Source organism: Peromyscus californicus, unplaced genomic scaffold, assembly GCF_007827085.1.
Source record: "Peromyscus californicus insignis strain IS unplaced genomic scaffold, ASM782708v3 Scaffold_9__1_contigs__length_137607984, whole genome shotgun sequence".
Lineage (NCBI taxonomy): Eukaryota > Metazoa > Chordata > Mammalia > Rodentia > Cricetidae > Peromyscus > Peromyscus californicus.
In genome coordinates this window covers 132807756-132834290 of record NW_026294617.1, presented here as the reverse complement: position 1 = coordinate 132834290, position 26535 = coordinate 132807756, and the positions used below count along the sequence as shown (strand labels likewise).

General features: G+C 40.0%; 1 protein-coding gene across 2 annotated transcripts in view; it reads right to left on the bottom strand.

Annotated features, from left to right (window-relative positions):
- The window catches only part of Lrriq3 (leucine rich repeats and IQ motif containing 3), a 112838-nt gene that overhangs the window by 62760 nt on the left and 23543 nt on the right, over positions 1–26535 (bottom strand). For both annotated transcript variants that reach the window (XM_052730299.1, XM_052730300.1), the window contains exon 5: positions 17828–17987. In XM_052730299.1, coding sequence (XP_052586259.1) covers positions 17828–17987 — 160 coding nt within the window. The remainder of the gene's footprint in view (positions 1–17827; positions 17988–26535) is intronic.

Here is a 26535-nt window from a genome sequence, read left to right as displayed (position 1 = left end):
GGAAATAAAAAATCCCCTTAAAGAAATGAAGGAAAAGGCAAACAAAAAAATCTGAGGAAATCAAGAAATCTCTTAAAGAAAGTCAAGAAATCCAAGAAAAAACAATCAAACAGGTGAAGGAAATAGTTCAAGATTTGAAAATTAAAATAGAAACAATAAAAAAACCACAAACTGGGGGAATTCAGGAAAAGGGAAATGTGAATAAATGAACATAAACTACAGAGGCAAGCATAACCAACAGAATACAAGAAATGGAAGAGAGAATCTCAGGCATTGAGGATTCAATAGAGGAAATAGATTCATCGGTCAAAGAAAATGTTAAATCCCACAAATTTTTAACACAAAACATCCCGGAAGTCTGGGATATCATGAAAAGACCAAACCTAAGAATAACAGAGATATAAGAAGGAGAAGAATTCTAGCTCAAAGGCACAGAAAATACATTCAACACAATTATAGAAGAAAACTTTCACAACCTAAAGAAACACATACCTATGAAGGTACAAGAAGTATACAGAATACCAAATAGATGAACCAAAAAATGTCCCCTCATCACATAATAGTCAAAACACTGAACATACAGAATAAAGAAAGAATATTAAGAGCAGCAAAGGAAAAGGATCAAGTAACATATAAAGGCAGACCTATCAGAATTACACCTGACTTCTCAATGGAAACTCTAAAAGCCAGAAGTCCTGAACAGACAGTCTGAAGATACTAAGAGACCACAGATGCTAGCCCAGACTGCTATACCCAACAAAGTTTTCAACACTTGAGATAGAAAAAACAAGATATTTCATGACAAAACCAGATTTAAACATTACATATCAACAGATCCAGGCCTACAGAAAGTACTAGAAGGAAAACTCCAACCCAAAGAAGCTAGCTGCAAGCACCAAAACACAGGCAACAGATAATATCACATCAACAAATCCCAAAGAAGGGAAACACACACATACTACCACTAAAAGATAACAAGAATTAAAAATCACTGGGCATTAATATCCCTTAATATCAATGGACTCAATTCACCTATAAAAAGACACAGGCTAACAGAATGGATAGGAAAACAGTATCCATTCTTCTGCTGCATAAAAGAAACATACCTCAACCTCAAAGACAGACATTATCTCAGAGTAAAGGGTTGGGGAAAAACTTTCCAATCAAATGGACCTAAGAAACAAGGTGGTGTAGCTATCCTAATATCTAACAAAATAGACTTCAAATTAAAATAAATCAAAAGAGATGAAGAAGGGCATTTCATAGTCATCACAGGAATATTAAGAATATTAAAAATCATCATGAGGAAGTCTCAATTCTGAACATTTATGCCCAAAATAAAAGGCACCCACATTTGTAAAAGAAACATTACTAAAGTTCAAATGACACATCAAACCCCACACACTAATAGGGGGAAACTTCAACACCCCTCTCTCACCACTGGACAGGTCTGCCAGACAGAAACTTAACAGAGAAATAAGGGAACTAACACATGCTGTGCCTCAAATGGACCTAACAGACATCTATAGAATATTTCACCCAAACACAAGAGAATATACATTCTTCTGAGCACCCCATGGAAATTTCTCCAAAACTGACCACATACTCAGTAAGAAAAAACAAATTTCAACAGATTAAAAAAATTGGAATAATCCCCTGTATCTTATCAGACTACCATGGCTTAAAGCCAGAATTCAACAACACAAAAGGCAGAAAGCCTACAAACTCATGGAAACTGAACAATGCTCAACTGAATCACCACTGGGTCAAGGAAGAAATAAATAAATTAAAGACTTTCTAGAAATCAATGAAAATGAATGTACAACATACCCAAACTTAATGGGACACTATGAAAGCAGTGCTAAGAGGAAAGTTAATAGCACTAAGTGCCCACATAAAGAAGATGGAGAAATCTCACACTAGAGACTTAACACCACACCCAAAAGCTCTAGAACAAAAAGAAGCAACCTTACCCAGGAGGAGTAAACCACAGCAAATAATCAAACTGGGGGTTGAAATCAATAAAATACAAAGAGAACAATACAAAGAATCAATGAAACCAAGTTGGTTCTTTGAGAAAATCAATAAGATAGGTAAACTCTTATCCAAATTAACCAAAAAAACAGATAGAGAATATCCAAATTAGCAAAATCAGAAATAAAAAGGGGGACATATTAACAGACACTGAGGAATTCCATAGAATCATTAGGTCATACATTGAAAACCTGTTCTCCACAGGATTGGAAAATGTAAAAGAAATGGACAATTTTTTGGATAGGTACCACATACCAAAATTAAGTGAAGATCAGATAAAAAATTTAATTTAAACTAAGGAAATAGAAGCCATCATGAAAAGTCTCCCAACCAAAAAAAAATCCCAGACCAGATGGTTTCAGTTCAAAATTCTACCAGAATTTCAAAGAACAGTTAATACCAATACTCCTCAAATTATTCCACACAACAGAAACAGAAAGAAAACTGCCAAATTCTTTTCTGAGGCTACAGTTACCCTGGTACTCAAACCACATAAAGATGCAACTAGGAAAGAGAATTACAGACCAATCTCCCTCACGAACATTGATACAAAAACTCTCAATAAAATACTAGCAAACCCAATCCAAGAACATATCAAAAAAATCATCCACCATGATCAAGTAGGCTTCATCCCAGAGATGCAGGGATGGTTCAACATACGAAAATCTCTCAATGTAATCCACTACATAAACAAACTAAAAAAAAAAAAAAAACATGAAAACATGATCATATCATGAGAAGCTAAAATAGCCTTTGACAAAATCCAACACCCGTTCCTGATAAAGCTCTTGGAGAGATCAGGGATACAAAGAACATACCTAAACATAATAAATGCAATTTACAGCAAGCCTACAGGCAGCATCTAATTAAATGGAGAGAAACTCAAAGCGAGTCCACTAAAATCAGGAACAATACAAGGTTGTCCACTCTCTCCATACCTATTCAATATAGTACTTGAAGTTCTAGCTAAAGCAATTAAGACAACAAAAGGAGATCAAGGGGATACAAATTGGAAAGGAAGAAGTCAAACTTTTACTATTTGCAGATAATATGATAGTATACATAAGTGACACCAAAAATTCTACCAGGGAACTCCTACAGCTGATAAACACCTTCAGTAATGGGCAGGATACAAGATTAACTCAAAAAAGTCAGTAGTCCTCCTATATACTAATGATATATGGGCTAAGAAAGAAATTAGAAAAACAACACCCTTTACAATAGCCAATAACATTAAAAATCTTGGGGTATAACTCTAGCCAAACAAATGAAAGACCTGTATGATAAGAATTTTAAGTCGTTGAAGAAAGAAACTGAAGAAGATATCAGAAAATGAAAAAATCTCCCATGTTCTTGGGTAGATAGGATCCACATAGTAAAAATGTCAATCTTACCAAAAGCAATCTACAGATTCAATGCAATCCCCATCAAAATCCCAATGTAATTCTTCACAGACCTTTAAAGAACAATACTCAACTTCATATGAAAAAACAAAAAACATAGGATAGTCAATACAATCCTATACACTAAAGGAACTTCTTGAGGCATCACCATTCCTGACTTCAAGCTCTCCTATAGAGCTATAATAATAGATCATTGGAATCAAATCAAAGACCCTGACATTAATCCTCACAACTATGAACATCTGATTTTTGACAAAGAAGCCAAAATTATACAATGGAAAAAAAGAAATCATCTTCAACAAATGGTGCTGGCATAACTGGATATCTACATGTAGAAGATTGCAAATAGATCCATATCTATTGCCATGCACAAAACTCAAGTCCAAATGGATCAAAGAACTCAACCTAAATCCAGTTACACTGAACATCAGAGAAGAGAAAATGGGAAGTAGCCTTGAATGCATTGGCACAGGAGACCACTTACTAAATATAACACCAGTAGCACAGACACTGAGAGCAATAACTAATAAATGAGACCTCCTGAAACTAAGAAGCTTCTGTAAGGCAAAGGACACTTCTAATAAGACAAAAAGGCAGCCTACAGAACGGGAAAAGATCTTTACCAACCCCACATCTGATAGAGAGCTGATCTCCAAAACATATAAAGAACTCAAGAAACTAGACAGCAAAATATCAAACAGTACAATTTAAAAAATGGGCTACAGAGCTAAACAGAGAATTCTAAACAGAAGAATCTCAAATGGCCAAAAGGCATTTAAGGAAATGTTCAACATCCTTAGCCATCAGGGAAATGCAAATCAAAAGGACTCTGAGATACCATCTTATGCCTGTCAGAATGGCTAAGATAAAAAATACAGATAACAGTTTATGTTGGAGAGGATGTGGAGCAAGGGGAACACTCCTCCACTATGAGTGTGAATGCAATCTTGTACAGCCACTCTGGAAATCAGTATGGTGGTTTCTCAGAAAATTGGGAATCTACCTACCTCAAGACCCAGCAATACCACTCCTGGGCATATACCCAAAAGATACTCAACAACAACACAAGGATATTTGCTCAACTACATTCATAGCAGCATTATTCATAATCGCCAGAACATGGAAACAATCTAGATACCCTTCAACTGAATAATGGATAAAGAAAATGTGGTATATTTACACAATGGAGTATTACACAGCAGAATAAAACAATGTCATCATGAAATTTGTAGGCAAATGGATGGAACTAGAAAAAATCATCCTGAGTGAGGTAACCCAGACACAGAAAGACAAATATGGTACATACTCACTCATAAGTGAATATTAGATGCAAAGCAAAGATAACAAGGCTACAATCCATAACCCCAGAGAAGCTAGGTAAAGAGGAGGACACTAAGCAGGACACACATGGATCCCCCCCAGGAAGGGGAAAGGGTTAAGGTCTCCTGGGCAATCTTGGAAGGGGGAATAGAAAGGGGGGATGGGAGGTGGGGACATAGCGGAGAGATGGGGAGGGAAAGCAATGAAAGAGATATCTTAACAGAAAGTACCACTAAGGAGATGGGGGATATCTGCAGCTAGGGAAAACCCCAGGAACTCACAGGATTGTCCCCAGTTAAGACTCAGCAGTGGTGGAGAGGGTGCTTGAACTAGCCTTCCCCTGCACTCAGATTGGTGTCTACCCTAATTGTCATCATAGAACCTACATCCAGTGATTAATGGAAGCAGATGCAGAGACCCACAGTCAAGTACTTGGCCAAGATCCTGGAGTTTAGTTGAAGAGAGGGAGGAAGGATTATAAGAGCAGGGGAGGGGGTCAGAATCATGATGGGAAAAATCACAGAAATAGTTGATCCATGAGCTAGTGGTAGCTCATGGACTCTGGACTGAAAGGTGGGGAGCCTGCATGGGACTGCACTAGGCCCTCTGAATGTGGGTGAAAGTTGCATGGCTTGATGTGTTTGTGGGTCCCCTGGCAATGGGACCAGGACTTATCCCCGGTACAGGAACTGGCTCTTTAGAGCCCATTCCTTATGGTGCAATGCTTTACTCAGCCTTGATGCAGGGAGGAGGGGTTTGGTCCAGCCCCAACTTGGTATGCCAGTCTGGGGTGACTACCCAAGGGAGGCCTTACCCTCTATGAAGAGGGGATGGGGGTGGGATAGGGGTAGGTGGAGAACAGCAGGAGAAGAGGAGGGAGGGGGAATAGGAATTGGTATGTAAAAGGAAAGAAAAAAACTTTAAATAAAAAAATTATAAAAAAACTTTTCTAATAATTTGCTATTGCTAATAGCTGAATGAACAATGCTAACAATTTGGTTTTAACTTCATTCTGAGCCTTCCCATCTTTTTCTGCCTTGGTAAATTTTCCCAGTTTCTTAAGACAGAGCTTAGGCAAATGCCGGGGTTTGGATCTCTCATGAAAAAAAAAACACCTAAGCTACCTTCCTTTCAGAGCCTTACTTGATGTAAATGTTGCCAATGTTCCATAGCTGTTACCAACTATTTCTAGCTTCAGGGATAGTGACTAGTTAGTCCTTATTACCAGACTGACTGCTTTGCAGGCATTTGTCTCATGCTGTCCTGGAGGTCAAGTACCCATTCTTTCTGTCACCTAACTCTTTTCATATAATACACAAATACCTTGAACCAAAGATAAAGTATATGTTTAAATTTGAATTAGAACAATGTGTCAAGACTCTGAAATTTATAGGAAGTTTGAACTCACTATGAAGCATCTTGAAGAACCTAGGAATAGGGGATTACAGGTAAGCAATAGTAGGCTTTCATTTGCCAGAGGTAAACAGTCAAGAATGAAGAGAGTGGGGAAGAGACTGGACTAGCTCGAGTATATCATTAACAACACATGAGTAAGCAAAGGAGACTGACAAGGCAAACCTGAAGTTTCCAAGGCCCATAGAATACCAGAACCCAGAGCCTGCCAGGCTTTATTGCCCAGGCACAATTGCGTCTTAACTGTGGCATTTCCTTCCCAGAAAGCTTGATCCCAGTGAGGAACCTTTTTTGCCCCTACTATTTCCCTGAAATCATAATACAATTAAGTGATAATCCTAGCATTTGTTGCCTATGAAACAGTCTGAATAACAAATGTGACTTCCTAATTAAAAGTGTTATAAGAGTCATTAAGCACAAAGCTGCACATGTGGTATTAAAATAGAGACAGGTATCTTTCTTGCCCAATGATCATTCAAATTCCCTTATAATAATTAAACTTTTCATTAATGATCCTAACCAACTTGCTTCTATCTATATTCTGTCTTGTGGTGATATATTGTGTACCCTAATAAAATTTGCCTGAACATCAGAGAAATAAAGGAACAAGTCACTGTCACATCTCACCTGGCCAACTCCACAAATCCTGTTTGAATGTCTTTGAGTCCTCAGCTGAAAGGCTGCAGCCAAAACATCCTTTAGTTCCTGTCTCCTCACACCTTATATACCTTTCTCTGCCCAGCCATATCATTTCTCAGTGTGCTCAAAGCCATCCTGGACTACATGAGATGGACTCAGTCTAGGAGAGAAACAGATTAAAGTCACACACCTTTAATCCCAGTACTTGAGGTCCCATGCCTTTGCTTAGGAAGCACACACACCTTTAATCCCAACACTAAGAAGGAAGTGATATGGCTAGGTGGAGAAAGGTATATAAGCATGAGGAGACAGGAACTAAAGGCTTTCTAGGCTGAAGCCTTTCAGCTGAGGACTCAAAACATTCAGTCAGAGGATTCATAGAGTTGGTGAGGTGAGACGTGGCAGTGGCTTGCTCCTTTGTTTCTCTGATCCTTCAGCATTTACCCCATTATCTGGGTTTTTTATTTATAAGACCATATAGAGTTCAAGCAACACTGCCTCATGAACTTCTTATGTAACGTGGACAGTTTCCCTCCAATTCACACTTTGACAAGCTCATTCTACCTCCATAGCTCTGTCCTTCTTGTTTCAGCAAAGATACCTCATTTCTGGCCTTGGAGTTTCCAGTCAACCACATAATGCTGCCATTTTCTCTGTGTTAACCTATTTCCTCACCTAGAGAATAATTTCCTAAAGAAAAAGTATCCCACTCTGGATTTTCCAAGACACCACAGAGGCGACTCTTGAACTTGAATTTTTTAAGAGATTTTAGAAGTTGTCACTATTATTGTTTTAATTTTGTGTGTACATGTGGATGCTAGAGTGAGTACATCATGGTCAGAGAACAACTTTGTAGAGCGGGGTTCCTCTGCTCACCTTTAAGTGTGTCCTGATCTCTAACCTAGGTCACCAGCCTGCACAACAGCCCCTACCTAGGGAGCCATCTTGCTGGCCCAGAATTGAAAGTTTTAAATCAAATTTGAAATTTCAGTAGTCATGTAATATACATGTGTATATGCTCTTATCAACATTTACAGCTGTAAACTTAGGTGAGCACACACACACACATAGAAAGAAAGAGAGAGACAGAGACAGAGAGACAGAGATAGAGAGACAGAGAGAGAGAGAAAGAAACTTTAAATTATGTGATGAAAAAGCTGTTTTAATTATAAAGCTAACATAGTTGCTATACCTTCTGACCCACCCATGGTGTAAACCAGTATTTCTATGAATGGAAAAGGACTATTTGCCTCTGGGATTGGATAGCCTTTCTATTTGTCAACTATCAGTAACATTCTGTAAGATAATTTTTATCCTTCCATGCACTGAAAATTGCCGATGGCCATGGGAGTATACAGCAGGTGACAACTAGTGTTTAACAAGTCGACCCACCAGGTGTATAATTCCCCCTGGGGAGCCCCACCTGGCAAAGCCGTGGGGTCACTGGCTGTGGAAACCAGTTGTTTTCTGTCTGTAACTTTCTCAGGTGCCACTGCTATGCTTCCCTAATAAGAACAGCTGTGGGTGTCCCGCCATAGGCAATGGACTCCAGAAAGGCAGTTCATGTACCAGGGATACCCACTGACAGGGGTCCTTGCACAGCCCTGATGCAGGAGGTGGGACTTGGACCCCGCCTTAGCTGAATGTGCCTGGTTTTGCTGACTCTGCATGGGAGCTCTAACTTTTTGGAGGATGAAATGAGGGGTGGACTGGGGGAAAGGCTGGGGAGAGTGGGAGGAGGAATGAGGGATGAGGATGAGGGGAGATCTGTGGTTGGTATGTGGAATGAATAAAAAGTTTCTTAATAAAAATAATAAAATAAAATTGTCAGTGTAGAAAAAAAGAATGAATAAAAGATGTAAAAACTTAAAAAATAAATGAACAGCTGTAGTGTACTTTCCACAATCCTTTGGTAGTGTTTTACATCTCTGGGCACACATTTAGCTGTGGGTTTCTGTTTAAGCTGTATAATTATGATGAACAGAAATATTACCAGAATATTTTTCTTTACTGACAGAGGAAAGTAACAGTATTCTTAGTCTCAAAGACAACCTTTTACACATTTGCAAAGACCTCAGAACTATTCCAAAACAGACTAAGCTGCCCCTACAGAATATACTCAAAGACTAATATATATATAAAGCCTTTTAAAAAATAAACGAGGGTTTAAAGTTTAAATAGGAGACACTGGTGAAACTATATAGATAAAGACTCTTATATGTTGGTCATCTTCAGTAGGATAATTTGTTTTTTGTTTTTTGGTTTTTTTTTTTTTTTTTTGGTTTTTCGAGACAGGGTTTCTCTTTGTAACTTTGGAGCCTGTCCTGGAACTCACTCTGTAGCCCAGGCTGGCCTCAAACTTACAGAGATCTACCTGCCTCTGCCTCCCGAGTGCTGGGATTAAAGGCATGCGCCACCACCGCCCGGCTCAGTAGGATAACTTTAACAAAATTTTAAAATGTCAAATTTCTTACATAGATAGACACAGACCTCAAAGAAATAGTTCCATAATCTAGCGGTAAACCATGTATTAGGATATGAAATCTGACAAGAGACCAACATAACAATTGGTGCAATAGTAATTTTCTAAAGACATGGTGCTGGAATGGTTGGACATCTACATATAAAATAATGAAGTCAAATTCCTATTTCACACCATACAGAATGAGAAATTCACAGCTTCGATCCTGGCTCCACAGCTATGTGTTAAAACCCTACCCTGTCAGATAAAAGTGAAGTGTGAAAGCACCAGAAATATCAACAGTGGCAGCAAACTGTCAAACCAACATCATAGTTTATGAGTTTAAGAATCCAATTTGATGAGCTTACAGATCTTAAATGATCCCTGTACTTCCAGTTTGGACCTCTCCTACCCCAAGAATGGAACCACAGTGGGAGCAGGCAGGGGAACTCCTAGTCTAGACAGTGGCTTTGAGCTGGTGCACAGCTCCCAGGAGAGAGGACAGTCCTCTTGGTATCCTGAAGCCTCAAGACTAGTGGTTGCTGTGGTTACAGCCCAGGTCATACCCAAACTTTCTCCACAAATCAAGGGAGGATCCACTTGTATCCTAGTCAGTACTGAGATTGTAGCCACTGTTGCAAAGCCCCAGCTTTACCCATGCTTGTTTATAAAACACTGTGAAAAGTCCATTCTCATTGGCACAGGCAGGAGCTACCAGAGATTCCACAGATACATTATGTGCTTGATTTTGTATTACTTTGTGGCATTACATATTCAGGATCCTTTCACTATTTCCAAGTGTTTCATGCTTCTTGTATTGTGTTCAGATATGCACTCTGGTTCACAGTTTGAGGAACTGGACCTCCATAGCCTAGAGATAGTCTTGCCTGTTGACTGAAGCTCAAGGAGCATGGATACCAAGACCACAACCCCAGAACCACTTACTATGTTTAATCTTTCAAGCCCAAGAAATGTCTCATACATGTGCAACCCCCATATAAGTAAAAATATTACTGACATATATTCAAATATTACTCATACAAGCTCAGAAAGAACAAGTAAATATTTCCTCCATAGTCCTTGGATTCTGGAATAAATACCCTTGGTCCTAATTATGCTTTTTGACTGCTACCTGGCCAGATATGAGGGGGGTACTGAAGCTGAATGGGACCTCCTGAAACTGAAAAGCTTCTATAAAGCAAAGAACACTGTCAATAAGACAAAACAGCAGCCTACAAAATGGGAAAAGATCTTCACCAACCCTACATCTGACAGAGGGCTGATCTCCAGAATATATAAAGAACTCAAGAAGCTAGACATCAAAATATCAAATAGTCCAATTAAAAAATGGGGCACAGATTTAAACACAGAATTCTCAACAGTAAAAATCTCAAATGGCCAAGATACACTTAAAGAACTGTTTAATATCCTTGGCTATCAGGGAAATGCAAATCAAAGTGACTCTGAAATACCATCTTACATCTGTCAGAATGTTTAAGATCAAAAACAGAAATGACAGCCGGAGAGATGGCTCAGCAGAGTACTGGCTGCTCTTCTAGAGGTCCTGAGTTCGATTCCCAGCAATAACATGCTCACAACCATCTATTATGGGATCTGATTCCCTAAAGATAGGTCACTCATATACATTAAGTAAATAAATAAATATTTAAAAAAGAAAACACAAATGACAGCTTATGTTGGAGAGGATGTGGGCAAGGGGAACACTCCCCCACTGCTTGTGGGAGTACAAACTTGTATAACCACTTTGGAAATTAGTATGGAGGTTTCTCTGAAAATTGGTAATCAATCTACCTCAAAAGCCAGCTATACCACTCTTGGGCATATACCCAAGGAATGCTCAATCATACCACAGGGACACTTGCTCAACTATGTTCATAGCACCATTGTTTGTAATAGCCAGAACCTGGAAACAACCTAGATGCCCCTCAATTGAAGAATGGGTAAAGAAAAGAGGTATATTTACACAATGGAGTATTACTCAGCTGTAAAAAAAAAAAATGACATCATGAAATTTGCAGGCAAATAGATGGAACTAGAAAAAATCATCCTGAGTGAGGTAACCCAGACTCAGAAAGACAAACATGGTATGTACTCACTCATAAGTGGATAACAGCTGTAAGGATAACCATGCTACAATCCACAGTCCCAGACAAGCTAAGTAAAAAGGTGGGCCCAAAGAGGGATGCATGGATTTCCCTGGGAAGAGGAAATAGAAAAGAACTCCTGGGTAAACTGGGAGTGTGGGGAACATGAGGGATCGGGTTGGGCAGGTTGGGGGCGGGATAGAGGGGGAAACTAATGAAAAAGATGTCTTGATGGGGGGTGGCATTTCAGGGTTAAAGAGAAACCTGATGCCAGGGAAACACCCAGAAATCCACAAGGATGACCCCAATTAAGACTCCTAGCAATAGTGAAGAGGGTGCTTGAACTGGCCATCTCCTGTAATCAGATTGGCAACTACCCTAATTGTCATCAGAAATACTCTATCCAGTAACTGATAGTAGATGCAGAGATCCACAGTCAAGCACTGGGCCAACCTCCAGGACTATTGCCAAAGAAAGGAAGGAGAGATTGTATAGGGGAGGGAGGTCACGGTCATCAAAAGGGAACCCACAGAAACAACTAACCCGGGCTCATAGGAGCTCACAGACTCTGAACTGACAGCTAGGGAGCCTGTATGAGACCTACCTAGGCCTTCTACATATGTGTGACAGTTGTATAACCTGGTCTATTTGTAGGACTCCTAGCAATGGGATCAGGGCCTGTCCCTAATGCTTCAGCTGGCTTTGGGGACCTTATTCCCCATACTGAGTTGCTTCACCCAACCTTAACACAAAGGGAGGAGCTTAGTCCTTCCTCAACTTCATATGCCATGCTTTGTTGACACCCATGTGAGACCTGCTCTTTCTGAATAGGGCACAGGAGGAGTGGATGGGGATGGGCAGAAGGGAGGCAGGGGAAGGGAACCGGAGGAGAGAAGGAAGGAAAAACTGTGGTTGGGATGTAAAATAAATGGAAAAAAGTTAATAAATAACAAAAAGGAAGAAGAAGAAAAGAAAGTGAATACTCACAACAAAACATAAATGGAAGAGGCTTCTATGTCATATGTTACAAAGATTGATCATAGTCCTGATACTGACATCTCAAAAGGCAAGCACAAAAAGTAATACAATTTCATTTATGATGACAGAGATTTTTTTTAAAAAATTCTAAAATTTAAACAGAACTAAAATTGAAGTAGGCTTATTTCAGCAATGCAAACACAGTACCAAGTTACAGAATGTTTGCAGCTTTAATCCAGTGTGTAAATATATTTGAAAGTGACTCCTGAAGCCCCTGAGGAGAGTGTGTGGTGGTATTTAGAAGGCACTTACTCTTCACGTTTAAACCAGAACCTCTGTAAGACTGCTTTATTAGTGTGAGACACTGCATCACATGTAAGGAGGAGAACACTAGGGTACTGTCAGTTAAGTCAGAGAGACAGATGATACCCAATATAATATTAGGCTTGAACATCTAACCCATTAAAACAATGAAAAAATTTAAAAGTATGATTTGGGAAAAAGTAAAAAAAAGGATCCTTTCGTAATGCATATTACAAGAACTAACAAAATCAATTTAAAATAATTTAAAATTTATAAGTCTGGAATAGAAAAATAGAAACATATACTTTTATGAAAACTCTAGTCTGTAATCATAATTCAAAATATTTACAAAACTCAAAAAACAAAACTATTTTAGTATATTTATAGTGCAAGAACTATGCAAACAAAATTAAAACTCAGTGACGACCAAAGAACGTACCTCACACGTTAAAGTGTTCTGAGCAGTTCCCTGTCTCTGCAATGTGACATGGGCCTGTGACCACAATATCACTGTGCAATAAACAAAGAAAACTGCAGTAACAGGTTCAGTGCATCTTCATTTACAGTAAGAATAAGAATCATTCTCTCATTCCCCATTTCTCTGAATTTAACACATGTAAAAATGCTAGAACAATAACAACAAATGGACAAGTTCTCAGATGCATGAAATTACACACCCTCATTTGACTGGGCAGCCGCCATGTTCTACACAGCACTAAGGAACACCACCTTCATAGCTTTTGATGTAATGCATCCCTAGGCAGGGCAATGTAATAGTTCTGAGAATGTGTATTCCTCTCTGCCTTCGTAGGACAAGAAACAAATATTAGCCATTATAATAGCAGAGAGAGAACTACATCTCACCAAGAAAATATCCAGATAGGAGGTGTACCTTTATAAATATGATGAATGGTGTGCTTCACTCAGGGATAGTAGACTAGGGCAGTGGAAGTGTTACATTATCCATAGACAGCCATTCTGGCTTATGGTAGCTAGACAAAGTGAAGACAATGTGAAAAACAGTCTACTTTTCATGCTTCCAATCTTGAGATGGGACCCTGGGCCTAGTATGCTCAGCAAGAGTGATGAACAGCACTTAGACATATTCCTCCTAAGAGTGAAGCGGAAAGCTGCTTGCCAGCACACACTTACTTAGCAGTGTCTTCCTTTCTATTCCACAAACACGGAACCATCTTAAGTATGGTTTGAGGCAGGAGGGGTACATAAGAAAAGGGAGTCTTCAGTGTTTTTGATCTTAGCCACTCTGACAGGCATAAGGTGGTATCTCAGAGTTGTTTTGATTTGCATTTCCCTGATGATTAGGAATGTTGAGCAATTCCTTAAATGTCTTTCGGCCATTTGAGTTTCCTCTGTTGAGAATTCTCTGTTTAGTTCTATAGCCCATTTCTTAATTGGACTGTTGGGCATTTTGATGTCTAATTTCTTGAGTTCCTTATATATTCTGGATATCAGTCCTCTGTCAGATGTGGGGTTGGTGAAGATCTTTTCCCATTCTGTAGGCTGTCGCTTTGCCTTGTTGACTGTATCCTTTGCTCTACAAAAGCTTCTCAGTTTCAAGAGGTCCCATTGATTGATTGTTTCTCTCAGAGTCTGTGCTACTGGTGTTCTATTTAGGAAGTGGTCTCCTATGCCAATGCGTTCAAGACTACTTCCTACTTTCTCTTCTAGCAGGTTCAAAGTAGCTGGATTTATGTTGAGGTCCTTGATCCACTTGGACTTAAGTTTTGTGCACGGTGATAGATATGGATCTATTTGCAACATTCTACATGTTGACATCCAGTTATGCCAGCATCATTTGTTGAAGATGCTTTCTTTTTTCCATTGTGCACTTTTGGCTTCTTTGTCAAAAATTATATGTTCATAGGTATGCTGATTAATGTCAGGGTCTTCAATTCGATTCCATTGGTCCACATGTCGGTTTTTATGCCAGTCCCAAGCTATTTTTATTACTGTAGCTCTATAGTAGAGCTTGAAGTCAGGGATCATGATGCCTCCAGAGGTTGTGTGGAGAGGATGTGGAGCTAGGGGAACTCTCCTCCACTGCTGGTGGGAATGCAAGCTTGTACAACCACTTTGGAAATCAATATGGCGCTTTCTTAGAAAATTGGGAATCTATCTCCCCCAAGATCCAGCTATACCACTCTTGGGCACATACCCAAGGAATGCTCAACCACACCATAAGAGCACTTGTTCAGCTATGTTCATATCAGCATTGTTTGTAATAGCCAGAACATGGAAACAACCTAGATGCCCTTCAACTGAAGAATGGATAAACAAAATGTGGTACATATACACAATGGAATACTACTCAGCAGAGAAAAACAACGACATCATGAGGTTTGCAGACAAATGGATGGATCTAGAAAAAATCATCCTGAGTGAGGTAACCCAGACTCAGAAAGACAAACATGGTATGTATTCACTCATAGCAGGATACTAGATGTGGAACAAGGATGACTTGTCTGCTACTCACATCACCAGGGAGGCTACCTGGAAAACAGGACCCCAAGAAAGACACGGGGATCTCCCAATGACAGAGAACTGGAATGAGATCTACATGAACAGCCTGGACATGAGTGGGGGTAGTGAAAGGCGAGGATTGAGGGAAAGAGAGCTTGGGGGAGCAGGAGATCCCAGCTGGATCAACAACAGAGAGGGAGAACAAGGAATAGGAGACCATGGTAAATGAAGACCACATGAGAATAGGAAGAAGCAAAGTGCTAGAGAGGCCCACAGAAATCCACAAAGATACCCACACAACAGACTGCCGGCAATGGTCGAGAGACTGCCCGAACTGACCTACTCTGGTGATGGGATGGCCAAACACCCTAATTGTTGTGCTAGAAACCTCATCCAACTACTGAGGGATCTGGATGCACAGATCCATGACTAGGCCCTGGGTGGATCTCTGGGAGTCCAATTAGCAAGAATGAGGAGGGTTTATATGAGTGAGAATTGTTGAGACCAAGGTTGGATAAAGCACAGGGACAAATAGCCAAATGAATGGAAACACATGAACTATGAACCAATGGCTGAGGGGTCCCCACTGGATCAGGCCCTCTGAATGGGTGAGACAGTTGATTGGCTTGATCTGTTTGGGAGGCATCAAGGCAGTGGGACCGGGTCCTGTGCTCATTGCATGAGTTGGTTGTTTGAAACCTGGGGCCTATGCAGGATTGCTTGGCTTGGCCTGGGAGGAGGGGACTGGACCTACCTGGACTGAGTCTACCAGGTTGATCTCAGTCTGTGGGGAAGGCTTTGCCCTGGAGGAGATGGGAATGAGGAGGGGCTGGGGGGAAGGTGAGGGGGACGGGAGGGGGGAGAACAAGGGAATCCGTGGCTGATATGTAGAACTGAATTGTATTGCAAAATAAAATAAAAAAAGAAAAAGAAAAGGGAGAAAGCACTGCCCTCATGCCTGCTGAAATGTCCCTTCATCTAGTGAGTGTGGTTCCCTTCCATATCATATCACCTCTGAAATTCCCACCTTTGAGAAAATAATCAGGAGACCATGTCCACAAATAATAATAATGGAGTGATTATCTAATACTCAAGTTTACTTACCTTACTGTGATTTTTCAAGGCCAAAGCCTCCATGAGGAACTGATCTGTTAGCTATTAAACTGTGTATAATTTTTCTCAGTAACTTGAAAAAAAACAAATTTGTATAAAATCTTATATAAAATTGCCATTTGGGCTAGAAAAAAAGATTGAAAGCCAATTCTAAATGAAACAAATAATTCCTCAAAAGTGAAACCAACAAAAATAATTACAACTATTTTAAGAAACTGAGATGAATACAGCTTGTATGATGGCCTGTGAATGGTGAGTATAAACACTGGCAAAACATGAGAGAGTGCACATATTTATAAACTACCAAAGAAGGGGCCTTAAATGTCATTAGTAGTGATGATCAACCAAATTATTAATCACGTGAAAGAAATTTAAAGCACTTTTAAACTTTGCATATTTTAGCAAGAATGTCCTAATAATCAAGATGTTTGCAAGCCCATTGCTATGTTCTTTGAGACTTCACCGATATTACATAATCCTTAAACAACAGCTGATTCTTGCACATGTGGTAGTGACGTATGTTACGTTAATATACATATTGTACCATATACTCATTGGTTGTCAGTTTACAGAACTAGTAGAGTCTCTGTATGAGCAGATGCCACTCAGATGGTGGCCACAGAACCTCTTTATTGTTGTTCCTGCCTATGAGCTACAAGTTCATGGAATGTCCTGCCTTGTGGAGCAAGTTCACACAGGTAACACTGATTTTTGAGAAGGAAATGGTTAGGGTAGTGTACATTTGTCTTTAAAACAATAATTGTATTCAAGCTACAGCCATCAGATTTGAGGAGTGGATGAGAGTCATAACCTCTGTTTAACATATGGACATTGAAGTGACACTCTTCCCGTTATGCTCATGGAGCCCAGGCTGTTCTCAAGAACAGTCCACATGTACAATGCACATGGGCATCACAAACACCAAACTCTGGAGCTTGTCAAGGGTAACCACAGCTACTTTTACAACACTGCTGAATCTTCGCTTCTACCATGACCTAACATACAACAAACACAAAACCCAAAAAAATATTGAAGGCAGCAGCCATGTGTCAGAACACCTGGGTCCAAAGCTGGTTATAAATGCACCTGTCCCATGGGGAATAAATTACAAACCACAATCAAAAGAACTAGTACAGTGTCTGGAATATAATAGTCATTCAGCAAAAGCAAATGAGTTTTTTTCTCTTTCCAGTTTATTCTAAAAGTAATTTCTGGTTTATCAAAAAACATTGGATAAATGTTAAACTGTACATAACATTAAAATTACCAATCCTTAATAAGCTAAATATAAATATGTTTTTACATTTCAAAACTAAGAGGTTTTATGTGACTCTCACTAATCACAATAATTAAACAAGAGGCCAGTCTGGGTGGACACAGTCATGATTACAGAATGGTTATGGGGAGCTGCTAAGGCACCGTACAGTCCTGTTCTCAGCATCATGTGATTTTCTGACACCAATAGATTGTGAAGCAGCATCTCAGCAGCACAATGAAAATTACTTAAGTGAGACTGACACACAAACTACACCCCAGTGCTGTAAATTATGAGCATGTAAGAGGACAGTTCTACTTACTTTTTTCCAATGTGCGACCTTCCCTTTCATGTGAGACTCGGGTTTGAGAAGGAAGATGTCCTCCATGATTTTGTCTTCATGTCTTCTACCTATGCAGATCCATTTCGTTTCAAGTACCCTAATCATTTTGTCTTTAGGCTTTTTACGTTTAAAAAAGGGGCTGAATATAAGGGAAGAGAAAACAATTATTAATTTTTTTCTTATTGAGAAAGTGATAACTACTTATGGTTTAACTGTATCTTAGCACCCACAATGATGAGTCCAGTGCAATGTTTGTTTTTACATTATTGCTATTCAAGAACCACGGGTATGCCACCAACCTTCATGCATTCATTATAAGATAAGTAAGCTGAGGAATGTATGCACAACCCACCTAAAAATAGCCCAGTACGTATACCCCACTCTGTGCTGGAAGGGACAGTGGAGAGCTGGCAGGATGGGTTAGCACTGGGAAGCAAGTGATGGGTGGCAAGTCTTGTCCCACTCTAGGGAAGTGGCTTGCACTGCAGCATGGGTGTTGCTGGGCTGGCCCCAACGGTGAATAGAGAGGAAGTATACAGAGCAGTGATATCCTCAGAACATAAGCCACAAAAGATTTGTGACATTACCACTAGTCACACTAATAGGCAATCACATTTACCTTTTAATCCTATTGTGCATTTAATGAAATACTGTCTCACAAATGCTATCTATAAACTAACATCACATTTAATGGTAAGATACTGGATATTTTCTCCTCTAACAGCAGAAGCAATGGAAGATATATCCTCTCTCACCTAGCTATTCAACATTGTGCTAGAATTCTCATTTGGTCCTTTACAATTAAAAGGAAAAGGTAGGTCAGCCCTGCCTTTGATTACAGAGGAAAGTAGTCAGTATTAGTGAAAAGATACCAGCAATGCCAGCAAAGAGTAGGAATACACTGATGATGCTACATCTCTCATCACAGCAACACATGACTAAAGGAAAAGTCTGTTACTGTATAAATGGACAAGTGAAAGGGATTAGACAAAACACAGCAGGCACCATTGATTTATGTAAGTTTTGCGAAAGTATATCAAAGTGAGCTAAGCCAATCTGATACACACACCCATCTTATGTGACAAAACAGATTTGTTAAAATGATAAGCTAAGTAGAAAATTTATGTTTAGTAATACCAGAAACAGTGCAATCCAAACAACACAGCATTCCTATATCATAAACAGGCTCTATTTATTCCTCCATTCTCAATGTTTTTGTCTCCCAATCAGTTAGTATAAGGTATAGTAAGACAATAAAACCTTTCGCTGTTCATGTAGATCTCATTCCATTTCTCTGTCATTGGGTGATCCCTGTGTCTTTCTTGGGGTCCTGTTTTCCAGGTAGCCTCCCTGGTGATGTGAGTAGCAGACAAGTCATCCTTGTTTCATGTGAGATCTACATGAACAGCCTGGACATGAGTGGGGGTAATGAAAGGCGAGGGTTGAGGGAAAGAGAGCTTGGGGGAGCAGGAGATCCCAGCTGGATCAACAACAGAGAGGGAGAACAAGGAATAGGAGACCATGGTAAATAAAGACCACATGAGAATAGGAAGAAGCAAAGTGCTAGAGAGGCCCACAGAAATCCACAAAGATACCCACACAACAGACTGCTGGCAGTGGTCGAGAGACAGCCCGAACTGACCTACTCTGGTGATGGGATGGCCAAACACCCTAATTGTCGTGCTAGAAACCTCATCCAACTACTGAGGGATCTGGATGCAGAAATCCATGACTAGGCCCCGGGTGGATCTCTGGGAGTCCAATTAGCGAGAATGAGGAGGGTTTATATGTGCAAGAATTGTTGAGACCAAGGTTGGATAAAGCACAGGGACAAATAGCCAAATGAATGGAAACACATGAACTATGAACCAATGGCTGAGGGGTCCCCACTGGATCAGGCCCTCTGAATGGATGAGACAGTTGATTGACTTGATTTGTTTGGGAGGCACCCAGATCTTGTGCTCATTGCATGAGTTGGCTGTTTGAAACCTGGGGCCTATGCAGGATTGTTTGGCTCGGCCTGGGAGGAGGGGACTAGACCTACCTGGACTGAGTCTACCAGGTTGACCTCAGTCTGTGGGAAAGGCTTTGCCCTGGAGGAGATGGGAATGGGGGGGGGGGTTGGGGGGAAGGTGAGGGGGACGGGAGGGGGGAGAACAAGGGAATCCGTGGCTGATATGTAGAACTGAATTGTATTGCAAAATAAATTAATAAAAAAAAAAAAGGAAAAAAAAAAAGAAAAGAAAGGAAAAAAAAAAAAACCTTTCACAGTTCAGAGTCACAGTATACCTCTCTGGAGGGGCAGCTCTGCTTTGCAAAGCTGTTCCATCTTGCTCCACATGCATTCAGCACATGGGGAAGAAAATGCATGAAAGCAAGCAGAACACAGTAACAACGTGAGCATGCTAAGCAGCTTCACTCTACCCTCAGGCTTCACTTTTAAGTGTAACCAGCGATGCATCTAGATGAACATGTTTATCCACAAGAGAAACTTTTGATGTAATCTCTCATGATCAGCCAGTTGTCAAATGTAAATAAAAGCATGGATTTTCATGAAAAGGTATTGTTTTGCATATGCCCCAATGTGCTTTGTGAGAAGAGAAAGAATCACATCCCATGAAGTCTATGTTATCTAAGTAGAGATAGATTATGTAAAAACAAACCATTAACTATATAAACATGGCTAAGGACATAATGAAAAATTGAGGACTGTATGGACTAAACCCTTCTACATCTGCTCCTACTCTTGAGAAAGCTCCAGCTCAGGTACATCAGCTACAGAACACTGGAGCACTGAGTGCCTCTCTTCAAGGACATGTAGGCCAGTGATGCCACACCAGCTGAGGTGGCCAACACAGCCTGGCACCCTGCTTTGGAAGAAGATTGTCCTTTCACCTCACATCCCTACTCTAGGCAAGGGCACAAAAGTTTTCCCAGGGATGGGATTAGAGCATGAGAACATGAATCATAAGGCTGCCTTGATCTTGCAAAGTAAATTAAGTTGACCAGAAAGGCTGTGCAGGATATTCAGCCTGCAGCTGCCTTATAAAAATGCAAGGCTGTGGTGCTGAGCCATTAACAATAGGCTGGGCACTGGAAGAAAGGAAAATGTTTCATGGTTCAAGGGAAGTGTACTCTAGCTGAAAGAGTCTAGAAAACTTGTTCAGTAAAGAATAACTCCCGTATGTGGTACAGCACCCCAACCTGTTACAGTGCATAATTTAAAAAGTCCTGACAAAGAAATAAGAATATGAACTATGCTAAAAAGGAGCTGGCAACACAGCCAGGTCTGGAAAGAGTCAGTGACATTAGCATTTCTAGGGGAATACTGTCTGTATATAAGAAGACAGTGTGTTTTAAATGGAGATTTTAGTAAGGTGAAATGTAAAAAATAAGATTCCACTATCAGAAATCACAGTTAATATATGTTACAAGAGTGGATCAAGAATAGATCTGAGGATACTAGACATGAAACAAGGATAACTTGTCTGCTACTCACATCACCAGGGAGGCTACCTGGAAAACAGGACCCCAAGAAAGACACAGGGATCGCCCAATGACAGAGAAATGGAATGAGATCTACATGAACAGCCTGGATATGAGTGGGGGTAATGAAAGGCGAGGGTCGAGGGAAAGAGAGCTTGGGGGAGCGGGAGATCCCAGCTGGATCAACAACAGAGAGGGAGAACAAGGAATAGGAGACCATGGTAAATGAAGACCACATGAGAATAGGAAAAAGCAAAGTGCTAGAGAGGCCCACAGAAATCCACAAAGATACCCACACAACAGACTGCCGGCAATGGTCGAGAGACAGCCCGAACTGACCTACTCTGGTGATGGGATGGCCAAACACCCTAATTGTTGTGCTAGAAACCTCATCCAACTACTGAGGGATCTGAATGCAGAGATCCATGACTAGGCCCTGGGTGGATCTCTGGGAGTCCAATTAGCGAGAATGAGGAGGGTTTATATGAGTGAGAATTGTTGAGACCAAGGTTGGATAAAGCACAGGGACAAATAGCCAAATGAATGGAAACACATGAACTATGAACCAATGGCTGAGGGGTCCCCACTGGATCAGGCCCTCTGAATGGGTGAGACAGTTGATTGGCTTGATCTGTTTGGGAGGCATCCAGGCAGTGGGACCAGATCTTGTGCTCATTGCATGAGTTGGCTGTTTGAAACCTGGGGCCTATGCAGGATTGTTTGGCTCGGCCTGGGAGGAGGGGACTAGACCTACCTGGACTGAGTCTACCAGGTTGACCTCAGTCTGTGGGGAAGGCTTTGCCCTGGAGGAGATGGGAATGGGGGGCAGTTGGGGGGAAGGTGAGGGGGACGGGAGGGGGGAGAACAAGGGAATCCGTGGCTGATATGTAGAACTGAATTGTATTGCAAAATAAATTAAAATAAAAAATAAAAAATAAAAAAAAAATAAAAAAAAAAAAGAATAGATCTGCATTGGAATAAGTAGTGTGATAAAAGCCCCAAAAGACTATGGTAAAAGGAACATATCTCAACATAAAGAACACTGTGTGCCAAGCCTGTAGCCAATGCGATGCCACATGGGGTGAAGCTCAAAGCATCTCCAGTAACAATTGCTTACCATGCTTACATACTGTCAATGTACACTGCTATTACCTTTAAGACAAATCTTTAATGAGTAAATCTTAAATCAGAGTAATTTACAATTTCTATCACCTGTAAATTGTATTTACATTTTGTAATTTGTATTACCACTTAAATCTGTCATATCATTTAAAAGCTACTGCTATGTGACTTATGTATACAAGTTGAGTGTGCAGGACAGTGGGTATTAGTGAGTTAAGGTTTGGCTTCAATTACTATTTATTTATTCTGTATCCCTGATGGGGCCTTTCAACCAGTAAATTATATATTTTTTCTTTTCCTCTAACCAATGGGGCCTTAAACTTAGTGGGTCAATAATATTCTACCCCTTCCTGCCCCTGGGTCTAAACCCCTGGAGTATTACCAATAGTTCCTCACTTGCTGGGACACTTACTTTTAATTTCTAAGTTACTGTATCTAACCCAGAACAAATATTTGTAGTCATGCTTAGCATGAAAGCCTCTTACAATTTTTCAACATTACAGCTGAGGAAAACTAAGTTGATACTTTTCTGCCAACATACAAATCATAAAAAAAAGAGTGTCTTTGTGGTGTAAAGCAACCCACAACCCACAGCAAAAAGCAGCAACAACATAAAACAGCACAGAGATGGCAATCATGTTAGAGGCTTTCTCTTTATCTTAATTTTAGCATTTACATCAAAAGTCAGCAATTATGTTTTCTACAAATCAAGGAAGTAAACATTTTAAGCCTTATAGTATGTAGGTTGCATGTTTTTCATTTTTATGACAATTAAAAATGTTAAAATCACTTCTCAAATGCAGGCTGTGTCAGCTTTTGCTGTGCCTTCAGCCAGCCAGGTGTGATCAGATCCTGACTGATCTGGTTGGACACATATGCACACGTATACATACTCTTCTCCATTGTGCCTTAGAGACTCAGGGAAAACAAGGAAGCACAAATTCATACATCCATAGAAAGGCAAGTCAGATTTAGTCACTATAACAAATACTTGAGAAAATAAGCTTTAGGTTTATTAAGGTGATATATTGATTTAGATATATGCATAATAGCCTGGTAAGGGACAATATAATATGAAGATGACAGTGGTCACACTGGGGTGGACTGAGCACCATACGTGAGATGCACCAAGAAAATCCATCAAAGGACAGATGTTGAAGAATATTCCTTTACACTGTGATTGGTTTTATAAAGAGCTGAATGGCCAATAGCTAGGCAGGAAGAAGTTAGGCGAGACTTCTGGGGATAGAGCGGTCTTGGGAAGAAGAAAGCTGGATTCATCAGCCAGACATAGAGGAAGCAGGACATGCAGGAGGAGAGATAAAATCCATGAGCCACATGACAGCATGTAGATTAATAGAAATGGGTTAATTAAAGTTATAAGAGCTAGTTAGAAACAAGCCTAAGCTAAGGTCAAGCTTTCATAATTAATAATAAGTCTCTGTGTCATGATTTGGGGGCTAGCAGTCCAAAACAAAGCCTCCTATAGACAGATTGCTTCCAGCTCACAGTGTCAAAAGTTTCAGACTGTAGCCATCCAGCTTTGTTGCTTTGGCCCTGACATGAGGCTGAGCATCATGGTGGGGCAGCATGTGGTAGACTAGGATGCTCATCTTGGTGTCTGAAAAGCAAAGAGCAAAAAGAAACTCGGGTCCTCACAGCCCTTGTGTGTAGTTGTTTCCTCTGAATTGAACATTCCTTCCTGGAGGAGGAAGACTCACAAGCCAGGTTTCTGGAAGCTCACAGAACTCCATGTTACAGGAATTTCAGAAGTTTAAGACTTACTGTATTCCACTTCGAAGCTACACAAACAATAAATAATATCTGTGAAAGAGAAAGTTCTGGTGTGAAGCTTCTCACAAATTGGACATGGAGCTCCAGGCCCACAGCTTTGACGAGCTGTCACTTACGCTGTAGTGGGCTCTTCAGTGTGTATGCCTTTGAGTGACCCATGCTTCTGTAAAACTCTGCACCTATACTCCTGTAAGTAACCCCAACAAATGATCCATGATGCCTTAGTTCAGTGAACCCTTTCCTTGCTCTGTCAGTGGTACCTCTCTGGTGTGAATAGACAGTTGCTTACATCTCTCCCAAGAACATCACACAACACACCCCAACACATGTACACTGCTCCCAGTGACCTGCTTGCTTCACTAGGCTTTTTTCTTTCAGCTTCTACCATTCCCATAATGATGGCAAAGCCTCAACACACAACCCCTGGAGGGCATTCCAAATGCAAGTTCTAGCAATACACAGTTCTGCTGATGGCACCAAACTAGTCTGCCTGTGATGATAATATGATCTACCCTAACCTGAATTTGATTTACATTTTACAGATCAGCACAGCATCTGTATTAATAAACATTTTTGTCTCCAATGTAACCAAGACCTTAGAGGATGTATATTCATTTATATGCTTTCCTGAAAGCTAAGCTCTAAGTCACATGACCTAGCTTCAGCAAATCCAATGTCTTCTTCCTGAATTTATACTTTCTAGAGAATATTCTAAAACCATAAGGACAAAAGTCTCACTGTCTGCAGGGACTCTAATACTTGTCTTTGTCTTTCTGATGCTGCTGCAACAGAAGACCCAGACTGGTTAACTTATGAGGAACAAGAGTATTTCTCAAAGTCCTAGAGGCAAGAAGTCCTAGACTAACTGGTACCACTAGGGAGGGTCTTGTTACTACATCATAACAAGGTAGCATCAGCACACAGCTGGGCAAGACTTGCACTTGCTTTGATGATGTTACAATGTAACAACACAGGCTCTATGAACACTGTTACAGTATAACAACACAGTATCTATGAACACTGTTACAGTGTAACAACACAGGCTCCATGAACACTGTTACAGTGTAACAACACAGGCTCCATGAACACTGTCACAGTGTAACAACACAGGTTCTATGAACACTGTTACAGTGTACAACACATGCTCTATGAACACTGTTACAGTGTAACAACACAGGCTCTATGAACACAGCATTATAAAGTTAATAGATGGCAATGCCTCTGATATGATGCACACTCCTATGTCAATTCCACCACTTTTAAAGCTTTTCAAGTGCTACTATTAAAATACAGTAAATGTAGTTACTTTCTTGAAGTATATCTGAATTGAATATCTAAGTGCTGTGTCTGTCCCCCATGCCTGTCAGACACATACTTGCAAAATCTTAACACCGCCATAAAAATTTGACTCAAAAATATTACTTTTCTAGGATCTACCCAGTGGTAGCAGAAAAGGGGAAAATGGCTTTATTTTCCCATGGCTCATACCTTCTGGATGTGAGTACTGTGTGTATAACTTACAAGTTAGTAACCTCAGAAAAGTTACTGATGAGATTTATATGAACACTTGGCTTATGATACTAAACCAGAACTTGAATTCACAGCTACTGAATTTAAGTCACTGTCAACTTGACATCACACCAAACGTTCAAGATAGTTAAGGAAACTTTATTATATCCAAACACTTTTATATGATTTTCTCATAAAAGAATAAAAGAAGTAAAGTGGAGTCTTTATTAAGAATTGCTTACAACTAACAAGTTAACAGTCAAGTATTATCTGATGCATGTATTCTCTAATGCTGTTGATGTTCCTCACTATTTTTTAGATAGCTCAGGCTGCCCAAAATCATTTTGCCTCAAGCTCTCAAGTCCTACAATTACATATTTTAGATACGTCCCACTTATCACTTTCTGTATGTCCACATATGCTCTTCACATACAAGTCTTCTTGCTGTTCATTGAGGTTTTGAGAAGCTCACTAAAGAGTAGGGACAGATTACAGCTCCAACACATATCATTCTTTTTTTCCAAACTGTATACTATTGAAGAAAAATCCAAGTTTGAATTTGTTAAAATTCTTGGACGCTGTTATTTAAATTATCAGTATATGCCAATTGTACAAAATGTTGGGTCTCATTATTGTACATGTATTCACCATGTATGTTGGTCATATCAGCTTCTCATACCCTTTACTGTCTAGCCTCCCTTACACTCACTAGTCCCTTCCCACTTTGCAATAGTGTCATTTTTACTTTAATGTCTATATTGTTTTAAACATGGCTT